Genomic DNA, 24,698 nt, shown 5'->3' on the forward strand with positions numbered 1-24,698 from the left:
GCGACCAATCTCCTCAATCTGGAGCCTGCCGGGAGGCCAGATACAAGATTAGAAAGTGCTCGGTGAGACGCGATCAAGAACTCTACCCGTCTTCCTCTGTTTTTGTCTGGCCGCCACTGTTTTATGCTTCATCATCTGAAAAATGGAGAGCCAAATGTCCGCGTTAGAATTGACGCTGAATCAGACGGAAAGTTTAGCTGCTTGACAGACCCGAGTGGCCGGACGCTCCGTCGGGATTTGAGTCATCTCCTCCTTTTGATGTCTTCCCCGCGTTGCCATGGCAACGGCGTACTCCGATCGATCGACAGAGGCAAGCGTGGATCCCCGCAGGTGACCGAAAAACCGTGATCTGTGCCTTTGGTACTTAGCGCGCTGATAAATACTGAAAGAGCCAGAGTTGGAACAATAAGAAATAATCCACGAAAAATAAAATACAATCCTTATTCATGACAACTTCCACTGTACAGTGGAAATTATTGCAACTACTAAGAAATAAACAGAATTACTTTTGACTTTAAAAAAGTCCATGGCATGCGCAAAGCAGACGTTTCCTAAGGTTACTGTATTGTAAATTACGACGGCTATGACTAATAGAGTAACTCAAATTTTCTTACAAAATAAGGTTGAAGCAAAATTTCAGCCTCGAATCCTAGCGGGGAGAAATTTACCACACGGGCTAATGAGACTACAGTAAAATGCAACTCTACACTCTCATTCGCAGAACACCCATGTCACTCACCAGGTCCTTTTAAAGCCACACACACTCAAAATAATCAATCAAAGCGAGTCTAAAAATATTCAAGAGATGCAGCTCTGAATGTGTTCTTTCCTTGCCAGTTAATCACCATAACCCAATAGAGATTAGAGTTTGGGTTAAAAAAAACGAAATATCGATTTTAATCGATTTTCCTCTTCATAGCCTGATATCGATACATAAAACCATAAATCGGTATGTAATCCACATAAAATGCTATTTTGAGGTGATAACTCATTCCTCCACAAGGTGGCGCATATCTCTAATACAGTACTATGCATCAGTGGACCCCAAACTTTTTTCTGCCACAGACGGGTTCATACAAGTCCATTACCTTCGACTTTATGTGTACTTTTATGCACAGATTAGTTCAGTGGTAAACAGGTTAGTCACTCAGAATGCAGACCAGATCTGGTACTGGAAATTCAACAAATATTATATAGGATACAAATGATGGGCTTGATAGTTGTTTTGATTTGGGTCCCAGCTCATGTTGGTATTAAGGGGAACAAGAAGGGAGATAGAATAGCAAAGAGTGAGAAAAATGGAAGTGAAAGGGATAGGTAAACAGAAATTGACGAAGAGATGACAAGGGAAGTGGGATACTTTGAAGTGGTTTTAACAGAATTAGGAGGGTTGCTGGAAAGTGTTGGAAGGAAGGTGATACAATGCAGAAAGTAGTATTATCAAGGATTAGATTTGGACACACAGGTTTAAACAGTACACTTTTCAAGATAGGGAAGCACCAGTCAAGGGGAGACTGTAGAACATGTCTTTATGCACTGTACAAAGTTCGTCAGGGAAAGAGGAATTGACAGACGGACAATTGCTCAGTCTGTTGGAAAAAAAGGAAATTGAAACTGAATTTAGTTCAATTGCTGAAAAATGGGGAAATTTGCCAACTTTTATATTAGTTTTTAAAGGCTACAGAATTGGTTGGGAGAATTTAAGAATTTATAACTGGGGTTGTTAGACACATTTATTTGTTTGTTATTATTATTACTGTTGTTATTATTTTGGGTTATGTATGTATTTGTATTTTTTCTCTCCTGGGTGGGGTAATAGGTTAGCGGCATACCTGGTTCACACTCCTTACCAGTAGGTGGCGGTAATGCACCTGACAGTTTCTTGCCAGCAACCCGCCATTAAACTCCATTAGAAGAAGAAGAAGGACTCACGTCTGGTCAGCATCGTGATAAAATTAAGCAATCTTCCGTGAAAATCATATAAAACAAGGATTAACTCACTCATATCAGTATCTAATGAGTTGCTTGCTTGTTTGGACAACCAAGTGTACGCGTATCTTGACCTGTGGAGCTGTTTTCCATCGAATGAGCACTCATGTTGAGAACAGGTGCTAGCAAGGCCTCAGTGCTGATATGCTATAATAAGCTGTTTTACCTTAATTATGTCCCGGTAAAGAAATTGGTTAAAACCTATCGGAGTGTAGAACACTATTTTGCTATGTTTTATCATATTTTACTGTGATAAAATGAGAAGAGGATGCTAATTGGCGATTAGCAAGATGCTAACGATAATCACGAGTGGCTAGCCGCTACGCTAGCATATACTTTACATGGACTACTAACTGCAGGTATTTTGCTGGATGCTAATTGTGAAGGTGGTAAAGTGCTAATGTTGATGTCAGTTAATTGGTTTTGGTTATATAACATTTAAAAAGGTTCACAGTTCATTGAAAGTGATTAATTTCAGTTAGTAAAATACAATGTGAAATGCTATACTCCAATTTTGTGTAGGTCTATACCAAATCATTTTGTAATGATTGATACATTGTATTGCCGGTGATGGTTATACTGTACATGATAGACAGTGAAGATACTATGAATAATTCAGTTGAAGAAATCTGAGTTGAGGTTATATGACCAACATAATTGATTGATAGTGCTTATATATTTTCAACACTGTGTGTAGATTGCTTTTTTTCTTTGGATTAGAATTGATCTTGGATTCTGAACCTTGAGTGGTTTAGTGCTGGGTCAAAACCCAGGACAAAGACAATGGACAGGACAGGACTAAGGTGTGGGCAGCCGTGGCATCTGCCCTGAGGATGTCAAACTTCAAATTTATTCTTCTCATTGAGACAGATAAGAGAGAAAAAAAAAGTTTCTACAATTTTACAGCATTGGTTCTCTTGTCTTCCATATGAAAGTAAAATTGGTACCGCATAAAATGCGTAATTGAATCAAATTAGGCCTTTGGGAATCAAATACATTTTGGAAATCTGTATTGATACCCAGCCCTACTAGAGATAAATACAACGATTAGAAATAGTCCACTATGACAAAAAGTTTTCCTGATTTGAGGGAAGGAAGACACCCGGCGTGTTGCCGTACTCCAGTAAGTTTTTGCCTGCAAGTCATTTCCTCCTGTGTCCCTCGCCATGGCCAACTTGTTGTGTTTGTTTTTGACAGGAGAGCATGTGACGGGAACGCAGCAGCGAACAGATGACTCACAAAGTCCGAACCGTGCGGGGAGGCTCGCCCGTGAAGGTCACTCCGCCGTTGCCATGACGCCACCGCCGCCATCTTCCTCCACCTCCTCACGCTGTCATGCCGAGTCAGCATGCCGCAGCCTCAACACACGGCGGGTCCAGACGGGCAACCATCTGTCAGCTGCTCTTACGCTACTACGCAAAATGGCCGACGAGACGTGCGTAAGGGGTGTCACGTGGGGGGGCGACCGCTCCAAATAATCCACAGAGGCAAAAGCAAAGTGCAGGCACACAGCACCTCACGAGATTCACCAATGGACACATTAGAAGTCAACAGCATAACTAGAACTCATCCGCACAGTCATGGAAAGTAGGCATGTTTTTAATTATAGTCATTCAACTTTGATGATAAATTAGTTATATTTCAATTAGAATTCAGATTCAAGTTTGGAAAAAAAATGTTGTGAATTTTAAATAAAATAAAATGGACATTCAAAAATTAAATTGAATATTTTACTTACAAATTTAAGATCGAAAGTGTAAAAAAATGTTAATTGTTTATTTAAATTATCAAACAATTATTCATAGTCAAATGAAGTAAATTAAATTTTGAAAGTAAAGAAACAAAAATGACAACTGAAAAATTTAAATAAAATTCAAGATGGAACTTATAAATAAAAAAGAAAAACGTACTTTTTTGCAAATTAATATGAATTAAAAAAATTTATATTTCATTAAATTAGGTTGACCAAAAGAGTTTCGGGTGATTGAGAAAAAAAATTAAATGGAGTATTTATTTTATTACAAATTTATAATCTATTTTTTTCAATTCAAATTTCAATTAAATTGTATTTAAATAATAGAATAAAAAAAATACAAATTAAAACTACAAAAAAAACGCATCCATCAAAATTGCAATTTAACACAAGAATTTTAATTTAGTGTTAAAAATTACAGTCAAAAAAATGATTAATCAACCGACATCGGTGTGTCGTGTGCAATTTCTCGTGTTTCTCCTCGTAATATTTTTGAGGAGGCCGTCCATCCATCCGTCCATGCATTTCCTGCCTGGTGGTGTGAGTGTCATTAGGACATGAAAGCGTGAGGTTGTCTCCTCAGGCCGATTTTCTACTGGTGGCTTTGCATAATGGCTGTCCCTCCAATACATCCCTGCCTCTCCCCCCTCCTCCATTAGTGGTGGTGTAACGAGCGGAGATGGAAGCGTAATGACACTCGCTCTCTCTCCTCCCGACTTATTTGGTGGCAGTGGCGGGCAGATGAAAGGCGCAAGGAAGGAAATAAGATTCCGCCGCTTGTTTAGTCCACGTCTGTTGCGTGGTTTCAGGTTATTAGGGTTCTGAAAAAAATCTGCCTCTGTAACTGTCCTGCCGTCTTTAGGTTTGAAAAACTGGTTACGATTTTTTTTTGGGGGGGGGGGGTCTGTACTAATTTCATGACTCGGCAAACCCCCCCCACAAAAAGTTGCATTTTTGAGAAATAAATTTAAAAAAGTTATTTAGAAAATTCAAAATGGAATTTAAAATGGCAATTTATATCATAATAAAAATATTTCTTGTAAATGACAAATATTTTAAAAAATGAAATTGTAAATAAGGATAAAAAATGTGAATAAAAAATAGCAATTTTTATTACAGATTACAATTAAAACAAAAACGTTCAAATTTCACATTTATTTTTCCAATATTTCCACTGCATTTAAAAAATCTAACTGTTCTCACAAATATGCATTTTGTTGTCAAATAATTTATTGCTAATGATTTTTTTGGGAGGGGGCGACCTCCAAGCCACAGCTCACGGCCCCCTGGTGGTCCGGGCCCCCTAATTTGAGAACCACTGTGCTAAGTGAGTTCAACAGCCACATTGTTGACACGCCGGGCTAGATAGCATCGCCGCTTCCCGTTCAGTCAGAAAATGAGCTCTCCGCTCGTTCATGAGCTCCTCGACTCCATTTTGGCGTGACAATAGGAGCCATTAACTGGCGGAGTTTTCATGTTTCTTGGATTAGAAAAAGAAAGACAAATATGCTGTCATTTCTATTTGTGCTCAAATGTGAGCAGGGGCAGCTTTAATTGGATTTATTTAGAGGGAGGGAAATGCATTGTATGCCCGCCATTGTTTAATTGACAAGAAGAAGGCTTGAGAAATGAGGTGATGAAGTGCTCATTTGCATTTGCAGTAAAAGAGTGGATTAGTCAGTCCACAAAGCCTTCATTGACCTGTGACACCTGATCCAGTGAGAAGAGACAGCAGTTCCCCAGAGAATCTCCTCAAAGTACTTATTTCTCTTTCTGTTGGTTTTACAGTTTACAGTCTGCATATTAAAAAAAAAATCCATAAAATGACTTTTATACAAAAAGTGTATGTAAATCACGGTTATGTAGTTTGTCCAAGAGGACTTGCGCTACATGTTCCAATCCAGAACGCGCATGTGCAGTGCAGGTTTTTCGTAACATTTGAGGGAAGCCACGTCTAATAAAAAAAACAACAAGACAGTTTGGTGTCATTTTGACTCAATTAATTAATTGACTTAATGCGAATATTTAATTTTTAAGGCGGAAATCAACCCAAACATATTTTTTTCAAGAATTTGTTCTACGCATGCCCACTAGTTGGAACATGGCATACTGATTAATATTGCGTTTGTGGAATATGGATTAAGCAGCAAAATCCACCCCTTTTTAGCCATCTCAGGGGGCGGCCATTTTGTTGCTTCTGTCGACTGAAAATGACATCACAACTACTCAGTAGAGATGTTCCGATCAGGTTTTATGACACCGATACCGATTCTGATCACGTGGAATATCTGTATATTTTTCCATTTATTTATGGTGACTGATATTATGCATTATCTGAAAAAAAAACAGCCATATTATTCCCGTAATTTTGACAAAAATCTATATATATTTTCAAAAGCATGAAGAAATACAAAACCGTTGCCGGCACAATACAACAATTACTCAGTCACAAAGATAACTGAAAAACTTACATATACCAGCTTTTAGTAACACCGTTTTTAACAGATCAAAAATAAACAGCAGTCTCAAAAGACTTAATTATGCAAAAAGTCAAATAAATAACAGAGCTGGGCAGTCCGTACTGGTCGGACCCTCCGGCCCGGCCGGATGCCCATTTTTGGGGCGGAGGGGTGGGAGGTGACAAATTTTAAAAAATGGCTGGACTAAGCATGGCCGGAAATGGATTTTAGTCCTGCCCAATAATCGGCCCTCATGCGTTCGACGTGGTTGCGAGGCGGCCAAATTTCATCTCAGCCTACTCAGTGAAAGGCTTCTTTTTAGGCTTCTTTCTCCTACTTCAAATTGTTCAACAAGTGGGCCTGCATAGAACATATTCTTGAAAAAAATATGTTTGGGTTACTTCCACTTTAAGATGGTAAAACAGCGAATATTGACCTTTGTTGCAGGAACTTGAAATTTGTCTTTTTTTTTTCTCCGCTTGTTTGTCCAAGTGGGGTTTCTGCCCAACTTTCAAAGTGGACGTCCCAAGATAGCGTACGCATGCGCAGTATATGACACACCTGCCAGCGCAGATTCGACTCAACATCACGGTTACATGAACATTTAACAATTTAATGATAAACATTAAGGTGTTGTTGCATGACAGTTTTTCTTTTTTATATTTTGAACTTTTTGCAGTGGATCGTTTGTTTGAAGGTAGGCTGCGGTAATCAAGTCTGCCCTGGCTGATTTCACTGATTGCCTCATTATTTTTTCAAATGTGATTAAAGCGTCATCAAGCTTGATGTCACGGTGATGGCTTCATGCGCAGTGGGAAGGACTTGACTTTTTTTTTTTTTTTTTAAATACTTTTCAATACAATTCAACTTTATTTATACAGCACATTTAATAACAGCTACAGCTGTAACAAAGCACTTTACATAATAACAAACTAGCAATAATATACAAGTGAAAGCCTTCCATTCTTCCTCTTTCCTCCTCCTTTCCTTTCTACCTTCCCTCCCTCCTTTCATACATGCCCGTTTCCTACCTCCTAGCCTTCCTTCATTTCATGCATCCTCATTGCCTTCCTACCTTCTTTTCAACCTTCCATCATTACATTTTCTATCCTTCCTCATTTCCATCCTTCCTTTTTTCCTTTAATGGCATCCTTGCCTGCATCCTTCCATGCTTCCTAATCCATTCATGAAAGAGCAACCTTGTTAGCTTGCCGCTATTAATCCTTCCTTCCTCGAAGTTTCTTCCTTAAGTGAATTTTAAGTGTGTATGTCAAGCGACCGTTGTCTCTGCTTGTTTTTGTCATGCATGTGTTGGCAACTAGTTTTGGTGGAGCCTCACAACCCAGTGAAAAAAAAAAAAATTCAGCTTCCTTCCATCACGCCATTAAAATTGTCACTATTTAGTGCAGGCGGCATCGGCGGCACCTCGCCGCTCCCCAACCTTTGGGTCCCGCCGAGTGCAAAAGTGCCATCTGAGCACATTGTTATGGCTGCAAATGTTGTGTTGCTATAAATAGACGATTGATTATTGGCTGCAGCGCTGCGTGACCTTTCGGAGCGCCTCGCCGAATGCCGCCGCCCACTCCTGCGTGGGCGCCCACTGCAGGGGGGGTGGCGACACTTTTAGACGCGAACGCGCACCCCTGGCGACTTCCCCACCCTCAAAAAAGTCTGTTTACAACTATCAAAGCATGATTTTATTTTTTATTTTCATCTTGCCAGTATGATGAAATTGTGACCAATTAATTAAAAAAAATTTTTTTTTTTAGCAGTAGTAGGAAGTTACAAGCCATAATTTTACATAACAAAAGACCAACGTGTGCTTTTTTTATACAAATATTTAGGTCAAGAAATTCAATTTAAAAATACATAATGTTGTAATATAAAATAATTTAAATGATAAAATGTAAACATGAGGAATCAATTAAATTCACTATTTTAAATTGTTCAGCATATAATTGAAGAAATGCACATTTGTCAAACAAATCAGTCAATCTTTTTATAATTGTTATATATATATATATATATAATTAAAAGTATGTGTAATAATTATAATTAAGAAAGTAATCATGTTTAACATTTTTAAAGAATTTTAACAATACATTAAAAAAATATCATAAAAAAGTATGATAATTGGAAAATAATACTTTGTGTAATAATTTAAAGGCAGCAAATGCTCATATTTGATATTTTGTAAATCAACCACACACTATATCTTATATTATTCATGATACTATTAATTAAAGAAATGCTCGCAAACTTTATTTCTAATTGTTGTTTCAATACGTCATTGAAAAAGACATTGTAATCTACAGGTTTGGTTTAAGTTTTAATTAAAAAAAATTTTTTTTAAGTGGTCTTGACTTGCAACTTCCTGGAGTTGAGGTCACCATGGCGACGCGATCTTCAGCAGCCAGCCAACGACCTTGCAGGTGCTTTTGCCTTCCTTCTCTGGGGAAATTAGCCGGGCCCTCGTGGGCAAGTTCTTACAAGTCGGCTGCGGCGGGTGGGGGAGAGGTCGCGGGGAGAGTTTTTTTTTTTTTTTGTTTTTGTCACATCCCCCCACTCCTGCAGCCAATCACGGCAGAGCGCTCGCCGCTGCGGGATGTTGGAGGGATTCCGCGGAATCGTTCGGCGAGTGTTGTCGTTGTCGCCGGCGACGGATCGTCATCGTCATCCAGGCTCCGCCCCGAGTTCCCCTCCCTCTCTCTCTCTCTCCCCCCCCTCTCATCCCCTCTCAGCGCGTCGCTGCTTCTCCAACTCCAGATGCCTCCGCCTCCCCTCCAGGAAGGTGCACTCGCCGCCATCTGCCAGGTAAGAGTGCTGGCCGCTCCTTTTTTTGTTGGTTTGTTTGTTTTTTGGTAACTTTCAGGAGGTTCCGTCTCCGGCGGCTTGTTTTCTTGTTTTGTGTGTGTGCGGTGGTCTCCGGTTGCGAGGGGAGACCACGGTGTTGGTGTGTGGGTGGATGGAGGGGGAGGATCGGAGGCGGCTTTCATCTCCTCAATTCCATCAAATTGGCTGCCGGTTCTTTTTTATTTTAGTTTTTTTGGTGTTTCGCGGAATGATTTTCCCAGGAAAGGGAACACTTTGTCCGTTGCCTTCATATCCGACTTAAGGTACTAGTGCACTTTTTGTCTGTGCTAGGAAGGCAATTCAGCGCACCAGTAGAACGGATGAATCGTGCGTAGTGTTGCTATAAATAACCCAGCACGCCTTAAAAATAACCCAATATGGTTAGAAAATGTTAAGTTTTAAGGGTTTACTAGAATGTAGTTGTGCTATACTCGCAGGCTTATATTCTTTATCCTCTGCAAAGAATTATATCATTGCCAGATAGTTCCATCAAATCTCCGTGTAGTGGTGGCACGCCAAAATAAAATCAGGATGCACGCAAGTATGTTTTGATTAAAGAACAATACTGTCGAGTGCTAGTTTTCTTTCAGTCTTTGAGTACTCACTGATACTGAGTACTGATACCTCCAGTACTTTTGATCAATAAAACTGCCGCAGTATAGCGCCCGCAGGGCTTGCTCGATGTCATATTTGCTCTGCCTGAAGTATCAGTGGCTGGTATCCACAGTCCCCATGAATACTCAATAACTAAAAATAGATCAGCATTCTGTATTCGCTGACGGACTAACGGCATTTCCATTTCAATTCAGAACAAATGAAACCCGCACGTCAAAGCACCGCTGTACTAGCACACGCTTTGTCATCACTAATAAGAGAATGCAGCGCACTAGTAGCACTAGCCTGTGTCTTACTAGCAGTTTTTTTTCTACTACTGTATGACATATCTGCATACTAGTGAAACAACAGTCGGACAAATACACGTTACTAGTGAGGCAACCAGTTGACACCTGTGTGCTATTAGTACCATTACTGGAACGCTGGATGTCAACTAGTAGACTTCTGTTGTGGCGTTACCAATACTAGAAGCACAGTTTTGCCTCACTAGTAGTAACATGTAGTTCTACTAGTATCCCCAAGTTGTCCTCCTAGTGAGGGCAAAGATGGATATAATAATTCCTTTTTTCCTTCCTAATTTAAAGCCCAAAGTCGCACTAGTGACTGAAAACGTCACTAGTAAGAAACACGACATCCCACTTTTCCCTCGTCTGTATCTCACTCGCGCAACAGCCTCTTGCTCCCGCCGGGATTATCGAACATCTCGACAGGAAGCAAAGAGAAGATGATGATGATGATGAGGAGGAGGAAGGCGGGGCAGGTGCAGCTGTTTACCGCCAGCCTCGGGAATACATTAACCAGGAAGCTCCCTGCTGTCCCAGCGTTACCAGGTGACACGCGCAAAAGACACGAGAGAGTCCAGAGCCCACCGGTGACCCCTTCCCTTGCCACCCATTCCAGTAGCGCACCAACATCCTAGTTGACATTCAGTGTAAAAAGAATAAAGCTTGTTCTACCCGCATAAGTAGTGCCGGTGGCGCTTACTTAGCGGCTGTCATTTGAAGCTTTTTTAAGAGGAAATTGCTTGTGGCCCTCGCGCATTTCTTTAATATCCTGATTCCTATGCCGAGACGTTCTCTGTGCTTATTAGAAGGTGAACGCGCCACTGAGCGATGGGCTGCATGCCAGGTGTACACGCATTCAGTAGCGTGTACGTATACGAATAGACATGGACACTATAGGCATTAAACCCCTTGGAAATATTCGACGTATGTCATTAGCGGTACATACAGTCAATATGATACATACAGGTATGTAGACATACTCTGCATTAAATATGATATCAATGTGGTACATTGCAGGTACATACATTAGGTATGTTGTAAGTAGGGTGAAGTTAGATCAGTTCATACATTCAATATTGGTAGATAAGCTCTACTCACATTAACTAAGACGTAATTTTGGCTCATTAGAGGTATGATATAGCCATAGTATATTAGCTGTATGGTGCGCATGGATCATTAATTACATACCTCACATAAATGTGCTAGATAAGCGGCACATACATGAAATATGAGGTAGTAAATATGTGTCACTCATCTGTCTGAGTTCTTGACGGCACTGAGCCTGTCCGTTGGCGAAACTAAACTCTGGCGCAAATGCTTGGGCGCGAGTGTGCCGGCCGCCGCTGAAACTTGCCTCTGATGTGAACATCCTTGTTTGTCGCCATGGCAACCAAGTCTCCCGCCGGGCTGTAGGTTGTCATGCCAGCCGCCTCGCGCCGCGCCCTCCCTCACCGCCTCACTCTTCAACCCCCGCCCCTGCCCCCCACCCCCCACGGCGCACTGTCGCCAGGTCGGGATCATCCTGGACTCGTCGAAATGTTCAAAGCACGCCGTCGGACGCTCCCGGATTTTGTTTTGTGTTTATTTTTTTTAAGGGCAGCCAAAGGTGTTTTCTTCCAAAACATGTCCACCCAGTTGGACGGCAAAGCACTCATTAGAGCGGCGCTCGGGGATAATAAGCAGGCATCTGCTTGCCTTTGATATCGTGCATATCACGCCGTTGCCGTTCCAAGATTGCCGTTCCTCACGGCAGACGCTTCAATGGGGTCGTCGCCGCCGAGCCTCGGGCGCAACTTGCCATTTTCACGCCGCCTTATTTACCGTTGTGCTAAGGAGCCGGCGCGTCGATAAGCGCGCAAAATCCGCCCGTACTTTCTTATCTCCTTGATGAACGCATTACCTTGACGCCGGCAGGAAGAGATTGCTCTCAAATTTCGATTCAGCTGTCCCGCCTGATGGCAATTGCGCCATCACGTCAGCGGTGGCGCCATCGTGTCTTGAAACGTTGGCGAGGACAAGACGTCCCGTCAATCAAATGGCCCTCCACACATCATATTGTTGAAATTGATTGCTAAAAGAGGAAGTTTAGTTTTGTAAGTTTTAGTCTGTGGATGAAGTCAGTTTTTTTCAAGAGTAAAGGAGATCCCATGCGCCCGCCCCCCCACAGTTAAAGTAAAAGTTTTGTTAAAATGTTTTTGTGGCAAAAAATCTTATTTTCAACCAAAAGAATCATTTTGTTTGCAGAATAAATGAGTATTTTTTGTGGAAAAATTCCCTTTTTTTTTTAATAAAATGAAAGTATATTACAAACAATATACTTAAAGAAAAATATTTAGAATTTTTGGGGAAAAAAAAAAAACATTCTGAAAAACAAACAATAAATTCATCCAGAAATAAGTCATTTTTGTTAGTTAATAAGAGAATAAAGTTGTATTTTTCAGGATTTTTTTTTACAAAAAGTCCTTAGAATATGGAAATAATGTATTTCTTATTCTAAAAAAAAATAGCTTACATTTTTGGTCAAGAAAAAAGGTCGGAATCTAATCACGTTTTTTATGTTTTAGCAAAAATTTGTGAATAAAATGTTCTGGGGTCTTTTTTCGAGCAAAAATCTATATTTTTTTTCAATTAAATTTTTTTTTAATGTTTTTTATTTATTTGTTGTATGTGCGCAAAAAATACACAAATTCTGGTAAAATCTTTTTTTTAAGAAATCTTTACAACAAACTTTCAAATTCTTTCAAGAAAACTAAAAAGTGTATATACTGTCTATATTTTTAGACATCAGTCATTATCTTAAAGGAAAATGTTTGCGAGACAAAAAAAAAGACAAAAAAACCAAAGTGTCATGTGATTACATGACGATGAGGTGCTGCTGATTGAAGGTAGCAAGAGCGAGCGTACCCAATCGGAGACGGCCTGCTGTCAATCACGCGTGTCCCCGGAAGCCAACGCTAATTGCGTATGCAAATGAGCAGAGCCGAGCAACTTTGCTTCAGCTTGAGGCTTTTTTTGCTGATTGCCAGATAAGTGCGAATCTCCTCGCATTACTCGTCGCCTTAACGAAGCCGCACACGAAGCGGTGTTTTTGACGAGCATTTGCAGGCAATGGCAAATCACACAGAGACGTTCATTTATCCCGACGAATTGATTAGACTCTGTTGGGGGTAAAAAAGTCGCATAATTGCAGGACAAGGAAATGCACCATTTTTTTCTTGAAATCTGTGCCGTGTTGAGAAGTTCTTAGTTTGAATTTGGTAAAGAGGAAAAAAAATACTCCGTTTTTTGGGGGAGAATAGGTCCGATTTTTGGGGTGAAAAGTAGATATATTTTTACGACTTTGGAGTTCCTTTTAAGTCAAATTTTTTTTTTAAGTCATTCATTTTTGTGTTGTAATTTTCTTGAAAGAAAAACGTAGCTGTAGCTAATTGTAATTCCTTGGGGAAAATCAAAATTTTTTTAAAATCAAAAACTCTGATTATATTGAGGATGAAATGATAATATTTTGAGGATGAAATAGTAACTAATATCCCCGAGTAACGTTTTTTGTAGATTTTTTTTTTTTTTGTCAATCGTAAAAAAAATGGTCATTAATCGTTAAAAGAGCCAGTCTTGAAGGAAGTGTCAAGATTTCTTCAAATGTGCACCTGAAGCAACCCCTCTGTGGTGCCAGAGTTCCTGGTGAAAGGTGTGGAAGGAGTGGCGTGAAGGGCAACGTGAATGTCATGGGCGACAAGGTGTTTGACTTTGATCAATAACGTGCTGGGCTGATCGGCGGCGAGCAAAAATGCCAGTCAAGCATCTAAATCTAAATTTCCCAAATTCCTTAGGAGGCGCTTCAAAAGTGCTGACACCGATAAAATGACTCATCTTCATTCATCTTGCCCGGCGCAGCCCGACAAGATGAAAAGTTAAAATCCACCACACCAAACTGCAGCGCCATCAAAAATGTCGCCGTGACGTGCGTCGATTCATGACGTGGGGGGGGAAAACAAACGAGACGTCGCCGTTCTGGTGTCATCTCGGCGCTCATTTTATCTGCCGTGTGCAGTCGCTCCATGGAGAACAAAAGCTGCTCACGCGCACAATGTTGAGTCAATTATAGAAACAATTATAATGTAGTCATCAATTATGAATCGGCGAAGAATAGGACGCGACGGGAGCCGGTGTCATCCGAAACGGGCTCAGAAAGCCGCACGCTCGAAGCCCCCCTGGCCCTAGAAAAATGTCAACATTTCCATTTTACACACACACACGCACGCGCTGCGATTGGCTGAATTTCAAGGGTGTGCATTTTCAAGTGTGTTTGCCCCCACGGAGATGGCCTTCACGCTATCGCTCGTTTTCTCCCATCACAGATTTTTACATTTCCAGCCCAAAATGCGCACGCATGAATCAGCGCACATGAATCAGTTTCTTCCCTTTTCAAATGCTGCATTTCCATGACAACTCTCTCTGCTGCTGACAAACAAAAGAAAATCGCGCTCTCTCACTCGCCAAGCGAGTGAGAGAAAAATGTGCACTCCCAATGGAGCACGGGCTAACGCAGCGTGAAATCGCGCCGGGCAACCCCCCCCCCCCCCCCCTCAAAAAAACCAAATAAAAGCGGTCGGCCTGGTGCAATCCGCCGTTAAACGATTTTCCGCGAAGGTCGGCGAGGCCTGGTTCCGCCCAATGTTCATTAAGCGGAAAACGTGAAATCAAAACTGACTCGGCAACTCGCACCTTTGAAGGTGCGACCACTCTTTCCCACGCCGCTAATGAGCTTGACCGCCGTGCGCTTTTACCCGCCGCGTGGGCAGCGGCCGCCCAGCATCAATGAGGTCCCGTTTTACGTCGCAATCGTCCAGTCTGTGGAGGATTTGTTGACGGCAAATATTTCAACAGGTTTGACATTACCTACGGTCGGCCTGGATCATTTTGCCAACAACAACAACAACAAAAAAATCGCTCCAAACGCACCCCAGGATAGTCGCTCTCGATGATCATTTGCGACAATCCCACTATTGGTCCATTTCTGGACGTTTTTTGGAGTCGGCGTAGTTGAGTGATTTTCACGGCTAAATGTAGCATGTAGAAGCTTGACTTTGGAGCCTTGAACAAGGAGGGGAACATTTTTTTCCAGTTTGACCAACGTGCAGGTCAGACGGCCGCCACGTACTTACGATGCAAAGAACAGTAAAGTGTTGTTCGTTGGATGCTGAAAAGTGCAGCTATCAGTGGGAATTTCAACTAGTTGCCTGCCAATCAACAATCATGTCTAGTCAGATGTTACCGTTTTTGTTTCGGTTTCACCGCGTTTTGGGTTCCGCCGACGGAACCCGGGTCGATTTCACGGCAAATTGCGTCAACTTAAATCCAGCTCAAGCGCCCCGACGTCCAATCCCGACCGTCTTATTATAAATATCCGATAATGCCGCGGACTGTGGCTGTCTGAGCAGGACGTCTAATGACTGTACAGCGCTAAATTCGATTTGCTAGCTGAGCGGAGAGCGGAAACTGGCAGCGGTGGGAGACGTTTGCGTTGGCGGGCCCGCGCTGATGAATGAGCGAGCGGTGGGTTGGATTGGCTTTTTATCTGCTCACGCGACTGAACGGAGATTGATGGGCCCTGGAGAACAGAGACGCTCTTGTCTGTCTGGGGTGAGCAGCACTAAAGACCACCTTGCGCCAACCCCCAAACCCTCCAACAGTCGTCTTTAGTACTGAGTGTGTCAGGTCACTCTTTTGCTGTTTTTAGCAAGTCTAACTGACCCCGAGCAGTGTGTAAGGGTGAAGTATTCCCTCCGCTAATTCCACTTGGCCGGCGTGTAAGGCGCTCGGGTGCCTTCGCCACGCGATAAGACGCCCCCACCCCACCCCCCGAATCCAATACGTGAGCGCATCGATCTTCTCCGTTTAGCAGCGTGGCGTACAAGTGTTATCTCTGGTCGTGGTGAATTGAGGCACTCAGACGCCTGGCATAGATTTTCCTTGGGGTTCAAGGTCACCTTGAGGGCTGAGGATGGAACGATAAGCCGAGAGTAAAGCCACTTTTCGCAGCTGTATGTTAACGAGGACGTTGCTTTTTTAATAAGATGATAAGGAGGAAGAAAATAACAATTATTTATAAATTGGGCATTGTAAAAAAGTATCATTATCATTATCTAACATCCCACACATATTTTCGGGTAGTTCTTCAAACACTTTGAAATGAGACTTTGCTCAAATGTGGAGTTGTCATTGTACAGCTTGTATACGTGTTAATTGCCCCCCCCCCTTGAATATAACTTGCATTAATGCCTAAACTGCTGGCAACAAAATACACCCCGATATGAAAATGTCAATATTTTGCCTAAAGTGTCAGTATTTTGTTTGGCGATCATCAGATCTGGCCATTTTACAAAAAATTGAGCATCCGTTGTTCATCATCGTTCTGCAGCGTTGGCACCCTTTCATCGTCCGTCATTCGCCTTTTTTTCCGGGGGGGAATAGTACCCGTTTATAGGCCGGTCCGCCTGTAATTTTAAACGGCCACCCGTCAGCGAGTTCGACTATACTTTCACAGCCTGGTCCCTCACTCAAATCGTTCCCCAAGCAACAACAACTCACTAGTTTCCTCCTCCCGGCCATCGAAACCCCGCCTCGAAAAATAGACTAATGACGGACTGCAGACGAATGGCAGACTAAATAAAGGGGTTTCTGTCTATGCTTAATCCATCTATTTACATTTTTTTCCCATTATTCGTCAACCGTCAGCAAAATGGCCAGCCGTCAGTGACGGATAGACGGACCGGTCCGTCACCTAGACGGAATGCCCAGCTCTGGCGATCATTATTTTCCAGCACTTGTACTCACTTTTGTTAGATATCATATATCGCATGGTGATCGCTCTCATTCCGTATCAATGTCGATAATGTCACTCTTCGGTGTTTTTTCAGTTGCACGTTTTTTTTCAGGTATTGCAAAAGATAATCGCAAATTTTCCACACAGTGTTATTTGTGATATTTTACGGCAATAAAAACTATAGGGGAGGTACGAAATATCGTTCTCACCATATATTGTACCGTTATCGTTATGCAAATTCGTCTCTAAGTCTCTGTCAATTTCTGTGCTACGTTCTTATGTAGACAGGGATCTTGGAGCATTTTTGTACGTTTTGGAATAAAACGTGACTTGGCAAGAGATAAACCTTTCATACATTATTTGGAGTAAATAAATAACCATTAGCTTGCGCGCACTCGTGTTTTCCTCACTTTTGGGCCATAAGCACTAGCGATCCGACCGAATGGATCCGGATCCTGCCGTCCGCTAAACAAATCACGTCATGCCGAGTCACGTTTGGCCCGTTGACGCTAACCAAACGTTTGACCGCGAGCAGCTCTGTTTTGTGTGTATGAGTGTGCGCGCGTGTGTGTGCAGTCTGTCTGCATCCATTCCCCTCACTTAGCGCTAATGCCGTGTATTGAACAACAAGCAGGCGTGCTCCAAACAGAAGCCGCGGCCAAACAAGCAAGTCTCATATAAAGCAAGCGGGCACGGGCGCATCCCCAAAACGTCTGAAGCCGTCCGACTAATCGGCCTTGATGGGAGACGTGCGCTGACCGCCGTCTCTCCTCGTAGATGTTCCGACGACAAAAATGGATATGGATCGAAAAGCCCTACACGCACGTAATCACCGGGGAATATTAACCTCTTGACTGCCGACAGGCGCTATTAATCAGGCAGATTTCAAGAGTCTAGCTCGGGATTGTGTTTATAAACCGCTCATTCTGCTAGTTTATCGAAATGTTAATTGCCGCGTGGCTTTGCAGTGGATGGCGACGCAACTCAATAGAATATCGCAGAGGACGCTGTCCACAAACGGTCGCATAACAAGCGCGTTAATAATTGAAAAGGGCAGAAGGCAATGTAAACATTTTGCAGCTGGCGGCAGTGAGGTGGCGCTGGAAGTGACTATGTTCCATTCCGTGACCAAAATGGAGATTCGGAGGCGCCGGGCGCTTGCCAGGTCGCCGCCGGTCTGTTTTGTTTCTGTAAAGGTTAACGCGTCCACCCACAAGCCCCCCTGTTGACCAGAAGTCACCCTGTCACTCAATCAAATGTTTTATTTATTTATTTTTTAAAGATAGCATCTTTACTAGTAGAAATCGTTCCAGGGTTTAAGGGGCGATATGCTAATTATAATGCTAACAAGCATGAGGGTGTACAAACCTGTATTTTCAAGGGCTATATTTGGTTTAACTGACACGTGGGTTAGGTCAATAAAAATAGTTACAATAAGTGTTAAATAGTTTATTTGAAAATAATCATTTTTTAGTAGTAGTATTCCGATTATTATTAGATAGCATTATTGTTTCCCATTGTAATAATTTTAATTTTATTCTATTAAACAATTAACCTTTTTTTAATATTAGTTACACTTTTACACGTGTTCTATTCCTAATTATTTGTATATGTGTATTAAATATATTTTTTAATATTGAAATAATTTTACATTTCCATTTTATTTTTTTAACCATTTAAAATACAATGTGGATAACGTTAAATTGTAATTAACCAGCTATCAAAATAAATGCATTTTATGCATTTAAAGTGCTATGTAAATATTTACGATTAGTGTAATTATAATTAATTAACCCATTAAGTTATAAAATACATTTTGATGTTTGGAAAATAAAAATGAATGAATTTTTACTGAGCTACATGAATAAAAATAAGAAATATGTTCTAATTAACCTACTAAAAAAAAACATCCAAATTAATTCTGCATTCTTTTCAGGACTCTTGATACCTTAAATGTTTTGTGGTAACTAAAACAGTAGCACATAGCAAGGCATATAAAGACTCTTGAATGGAACATCACGCGATTGTCACTCCTGTTCTCACTGTGGTATTAAAAATAATAATAATAATTCCATTTCACCAGAGCAGACAGCTACCATAACACTGTCTCTGGTGAAGCAGCATGTGGCTCATCCAAGCTTAATATTTTGCTCTCTGTCAAGCGACTTGATGCTCGTTCATGACATATTGAGTGTTGGGAATGGTCACTGCAGCGCCACCGAATGTACAGGAAGTCAGAAGACACTTGTTGGCCTTTGAGGTTTCTGCTCCTCTGCCGCGGAATTCTTCACGCAGGTGCCACATGGCGAGTTATTTATACCGCGTGCCACGTTCGTCGCCCAAGCGCTCGCGATTGGCGCAAAGTGTTTTTCTAGGTCACACACGCACACAAATGTTCTCCTGCCGCCTCACCCACGCAGCCAAATGCCTCCGCCGGGAAAAGGTGATGCGGATTTTCCGCGTGGCCGCTCGGCATCCTCGCCAATGTGACCGCAAACGCCACAAAGATAGTAGCCGGGCGCGTGTTTTTTAATTATTTTAGTTTCTCCCTGCATCCAACAATTTGGAGGTGGCCACAGGATTTTTTTTATTTTGTGTTTTACTACATCACCGAAGAAAGTATTAAAGAACAGTAAAATGGATGTAAATGGAAGAAAAAGAATTTGAGCCAGTGGCGCACGCCTTTCCGTCAGTTTGAGCCTGGAAAAACCCTGATTTGGTTCCCTTTGTTGTCCGTTCTTCAATGATGGATTCCCGCGATGAGAATGGCCGCCGCTTGGGCGTGACATATAAGTAATAAACGCGCCTCGGACAGCTGTCGTTGATCCCAGGGGAAGGTGAGCGCTTGAATCAGGTGGGCGCTCATCTGCAGAGTCGGCGCCAGACTCCTCGCTCGGCTCGGCGGCGCTAACTCCGCTCTGACCTAAATTTCGCCGGCCCGGCCACCGTATTTGTCACGCCATCGATCACAGCTGGACTTCTTGCGCCGAGGCCTCATCGGTCATCGCGTCAATCTTTGCCGCCAGCCGCCCTCGATCGCCGACATCAATCACTCGTCAACGCGGCTCAAAGGAGACAGCGCGGGTGCACATCTGTATTTGTGACCCCCATCATCGCTTACGGTCCCTCTGCCTTTTTCTATTTCCTGCACTCACGCGGCCCCGGGAAGAATCCTTAATGATTATTTATAATCCTTTTTTTGTATATCATTTTAGGCAGAGTGCCTCGGTTCAACCAAATAAGTGGAACGGAAAAGCAGCATGGCCTGAGGCATGGGGCTAAATACATTCAAATGCGCTAGCCAAGTGGAACAAAGTCAAGTTGAAAACGGTGGAGCTGTTGACATGATATCTTTGCCAGCCTGCAGAACCTCGCTCCATTAAACACGTCTAGGTTGGAGCTAATATTTGTTGTTTAATATTCACGAGAAACTTTGCACGTAATCCTTGACTTTTGTTGTTTGCACAGTCGTTTAACCCATTAAGGCCGGGAGCGCATAACCGCGTTTCTACCACTAGAGCCGGGAGCGCTGTTGCGTCATTCTACCTTTAAATCCGTGAGAACGCATACGTCGGTGTCTTTTTTTTAATCCGATTCTCCGTCTCTTAGCCAATTTAATGCATCGTGGAATTTTTTCGAGCCGTAGGTAGGCTAATGGCGGACGCCGTCGATCGCCCCGGGCTCTGATAAGTAACGGCAGTGCTATATAGACGACGCGCACAACCAGTGGAACCAGTCGAACGTGATATGATATGGTTTGTATACAATGGCGACATTGACGTCTTTGTAACAGAATAGAGCATGGTAATTACCACTCGATTTTTTGAAAAATTAAAATAGTGCTTCTCTTGCACTGACACGTTATTTTTACATCTTCGATTGAAACAGTAAATAATAATACATTCTGCCTGTGTGAAAGTCACATGTCTAAGCTCTTTAATTTTAATTTTCTGTCTGCTACAGGGGCTGAGATATTCATCATTTTGTAAGTGTTGAATTTCTGGGACAACTTCAGGTTTTCGAGGGTAATTCCAAAGGCGACCTTAGGTTTTGGGGAGCTGTTGAGCCAGGCGCTTTAGTCCTTAATGGGTTAAAAGCAGAGGCTCTGAGCTAAGCTAATGAGCCAAGTGGAACGAACGAAAGAAAGAAATATGAAGATGGACATGTCCGTGACATGCCTACTTTGCGGCTTTGGGAACCTCAAAAAGTGTTACAAAGTTGTGTAAAAGTGAGGCTCTGAGCTAAACATAGGAGCCAAATGTAGCAAATTAAATTCCTTATCGAAAAATATGAACCCAGTAAGATGGTTGAAAACGCTGGCATGACAGGCTAACTTTGCCAGCCTGTGGAACCTCGCTTCATTCACTTTGGTCCCGTCAAGGCTCCAAAAAAAACCGCGCTGCATGTGAATGTCTTGCGGGTACAGTACCAAGCGCTCCTTCAATCTCACCCCTCTAATTTGCACATGCAAATGTCCCGGGTGGGTGGCCGGCGCCGCATAAATTACATTTGCATGCGATTGGGCGCAGAAAACGGGAAAATTACAGTGTCAGAGGAGGGAGGCTGATTGCACTCGTTTCTTTTTTTCTTTCTTGCTCTCCATAACGCTTACTGTTGGTCGTTGGCAGGACCCCCTGGGAGCCCCCTGATGCGACCTTCGACTAATGCAAAAAAGGCAAATACGTGTGGAATCAAGTACAACAACAACAACAAAAATCCATGGAACTGGATAGGTTCCAGGTAAACTTATTTTTGCGCATATTTTACTGTCGACGAATGAAAGGAATTTAATTCACCAAATTTGGATTGTGTTTTCACTCTTGGAGGCAGCACTTCATCACCAAATGGAATTACATTTTGTCAGTCAGTGGCGCACAAACACCACTCGGTAACATTGCAGCTCTGCTTACCTTTTTGGCTTTGACATGATGACAAAACACAACAATATTATGCAAGTAATTAAAAAGCACATTTTCCATAATGTGATGAGTTGCGCTAATGTAGCATGCGCCTCGTCGCTGAGCTCAGCTAACGAGCAGCTAAGTAGGCTGGCGGAACATTCGGAGAAATGACTGATGAAGATATTCTAGGTTGGACTCAGGCAACCTGCCGGGCGACGCACATTTTTCTTAGCATCACACAGACTTCAGCCGCTTTGATTGGCGGCCATTAACCTGCGGCCCACGGTGTTATTCATCCACCACCCTTTTTTTTTTTTTCTTTCCTCACGCTGTCAAAGGGGTAAAAGTCAGAAAAAGGAGCCGACGTCGTCTTGACATGTCGGCCAGAGCCGTCACGACGTCGCTCCGTTTTTTTGTCGGCTTTGACGAGACGGCGACGGCGGTGCCGACTATTTAATGAGGCACGAAAGGTCATCAACACGAGCAGCTAGCTCGGAATAACCAATGCGCCGCTGTGAGGAAAGAAGTCCACCTGGCTTTTTTTTTTTTTTCCATCTAGTCTTTGCTAACTTGGACTTTTCAACTTTGAAATCCTTTGCTGAAGCTTTTAATTTGGAGCGATATATCGCCGATTTGCAAGCAAGAATAGTTTTTTAAAATGTCTTATTTTTACTTGCCTTTTGTAATGAAAGCATGGTGGTTCTTTTTTTTTTTATTATTATTATTGGAACTTGGTCAAGAGACCCAACTATTTGTATCCAAACATTAAAAAGTCAATTTTCCATAACAGTGTATGTCTCCTTGAAGCATTCCCGACCCGAAGGCAGGCGCCCCCAAACAAGGTTTCCGTGCGGGCGTAATTGAATTGTCGTGTACTTTGCAGCCAAATGTGCGCAGCGCTCGGGCCATGTGCTCGTCACACAAACTCGATTAAAGCAAGTCTAACGACAGGCCGGCGAGCTGCCTCTGACACACAAACGCAGACTGCGGCCCGGCGTCGTATTTTTAGGATTACTACGATGCGTTTGCCGCTCATCCGTTGGAAGGGAATCAGATTGATTTTGTTGTGCAACTGACATTTAATAGCACGAGCGTGCTAATTTCACCCTACAAATGTGCTAATTTTCTTCGAAACAAGCAATTAGGAAAATGACTTCATTATGCATGAGACTTGCAGCGTTTGGATAGATAAACCAAAAAAAAACATTAAAAAACGACACCAGGATGAAAATGATATAATTTACTACTGTTGTGAAATGTCAACCTAAATTTACAGTTTTCACAGTTACAAATTATTGATCCCACAACAGTTTACTCTCATTTAAAACCAATTTTATGACATTAAAACATGCCTGTGTGACAAAGACTCTCTGTAACAACCCAGGCTAAACTAGCTCTTCCCCAATAACAAAGTTCAATCGAGATGCATCACCTCATCAAACATACTTCCTTAACCCCATTGTACTACTGTCCTATTAGAGCTTTGGTGCCCTCTTGTGGCATCTTACGTCATTTCAGAAAGTGCGCAAGTAAAGGTTTTTCAGCAAACAGATGAATTTAGATGGTAAACCACACGAATGTGCGGATTACAGTGATCCCTCAATCATCGCGGATAATGGGAGGATAGAACCCCGCGCCGGACTTATTATTATTATGATTATTATTATTATTATTTTATATGATATTTATTGTACAATTTTATTTTGGGGGGGGATTTGCCCTTCTGTTATGCTGTTACCCCGACATGGTTCCGACACTTCTAAATACTTGTTAAACAATCAATTTAGCTTTAAAAATGCAAAATGAATAATAAATAGCAAACTCCAGGCTCTAATCAGAATTTAACTTCAACCACGGCAGCTGACGATCACGACGGAACGTTTGCTAAAAACGACGTTAAAGTTTTCATTTTTATCATAAAATTGACTTACCTTAACTAGAATGCCATAGTGTAATTTTAACCAATCCTGCACTTTAAAACGCTTGTCGTCGTGAAAAGTGGAAGTAGATACGGCCGCTTTCTTCTTCAAAAAAATAAAAAATAAACAGCATGGCCACCGGAGGGGGCTCATGCATTAACTTTATCTCTGCACAATAACATCAATAAAGTCCTTTGATAAAATGCAACGCGGGATTGTAGTTAACGTAAGCTGTCTTAAGACAACCTAAAACAAAACTAGCACTTTCACACTTTATTTGGCGATGTCTAAGTCCGTGTCGCTGGCCGGCCGGGAGCGCAGCTGTTGTACTGTACTATCCGATTTTTACACAACTTTATTAGAGCAAACACATCGTTACAAAAACGGAGGAGAAACTATCCGGCTTGACTGATTAAATCAACGGCACATTTGAAAAGTGGACGAGACTAAGTGGGAGTCAGCTCATGTACAGTACAGTGTGTGGAAAAAGTAAATCCACTTGTGCCCTCGTTGGTCGAGCTCGCGCTGGGAACCAGTCACCGCCTTTTATGCGTGCCTGCGTGTATGTACAAAGCCTCCGAGTCAATTCATATCTTTGAAACAATGCGACTTTCTGCAATATAGCTGCCGATATGGCTGTGTCATTTTTAATTTGTTATGAATGCTTCTGAAAAATTTGAAGCGTTGAAGTAGCGAGGGATCACTACTGTTTTGTGAATATCCGCCGCTAGCTTAGCATTAGCATCATCGTAATGGAATCCGCCAAAACCGCTTGCGCCATATGAATAATGTCTTGGTGAAGCAGCATGTGGCTCATTAGCCAAAGTTATTTTAAAGTCACCAATTCACTGACAGCAACCTGAAAGCCTTTTTTATTGCTTTCGGTGTTTGCGCAGTGCAATTTCTCCTCAACACCTGCGAGTTGGGGCGCTTTCAAATGAAAGCGTCTTTTTGATGGATGCCAGGCGCAAAGTGGGTCGCCCTCCCCGTGGAGACGTTACGTGTGGTCATGCTTGTCTCCTCCAATAAACCGTAGGGGGGCCTTCAGCTTATGCAAACGCCTTCTTACCTCGCCGCAGCACTCAAGAGGCACTCAGGT

The 24,698-nt window shown here is 42.2% G+C and overlaps 1 protein-coding gene across 1 annotated transcript; it reads left to right on the forward strand.

The window, feature by feature from the left end:
- Positions 1-1,923: 1,923 nt before the first annotated feature.
- Positions 1,924-22,149, forward strand: LOC147126845 (uncharacterized). The gene is made up of 7 exons (XM_086021948.1): positions 1,924-2,108; positions 3,084-3,112; positions 3,187-3,424; positions 8,556-8,633; positions 8,776-9,015; positions 21,408-21,519; positions 22,019-22,149. Exons 3-7 carry the CDS (start codon positions 3,325-3,327, stop codon positions 22,053-22,055), a joined length of 567 nt encoding a protein of 188 aa, XP_085878074.1. The 5' UTR covers positions 1,924-2,108; positions 3,084-3,112; positions 3,187-3,324; the 3' UTR covers positions 22,056-22,149.
- The last annotated feature ends 2,549 nt before the right edge of the window (positions 22,150-24,698 follow it).

Source organism: Filicampus tigris, chromosome 22, assembly GCF_054856515.1.
Source record: "Filicampus tigris isolate MCC_2025a chromosome 22, RoL_Ftig_1.0, whole genome shotgun sequence".
In the NCBI taxonomy this organism is placed as follows: Eukaryota; Metazoa; Chordata; class Actinopteri; order Syngnathiformes; family Syngnathidae; genus Filicampus; species Filicampus tigris.

Bases quoted from the DNA above. Each gene is read 5' to 3' on its own strand.
- LOC147126845 (XM_086021948.1), top strand. From the start codon at position 3,325: ATGCCGAGTCAGCATGCCGCAGCCTCAACACACGGCGGGTCCAGACGG. The intron at 8,634-8,775 runs GTGCTTTTGCCT...CCACTCCTGCAG, and splicing joins GCCAGCCAACGACCTTGCAG to CCAATCACGGCAGAGCGCTC. The intron at 9,016-21,407 runs GTAAGAGTGCTG...GGTCGTTGGCAG, and splicing joins CACTCGCCGCCATCTGCCAG to GACCCCCTGGGAGCCCCCTG.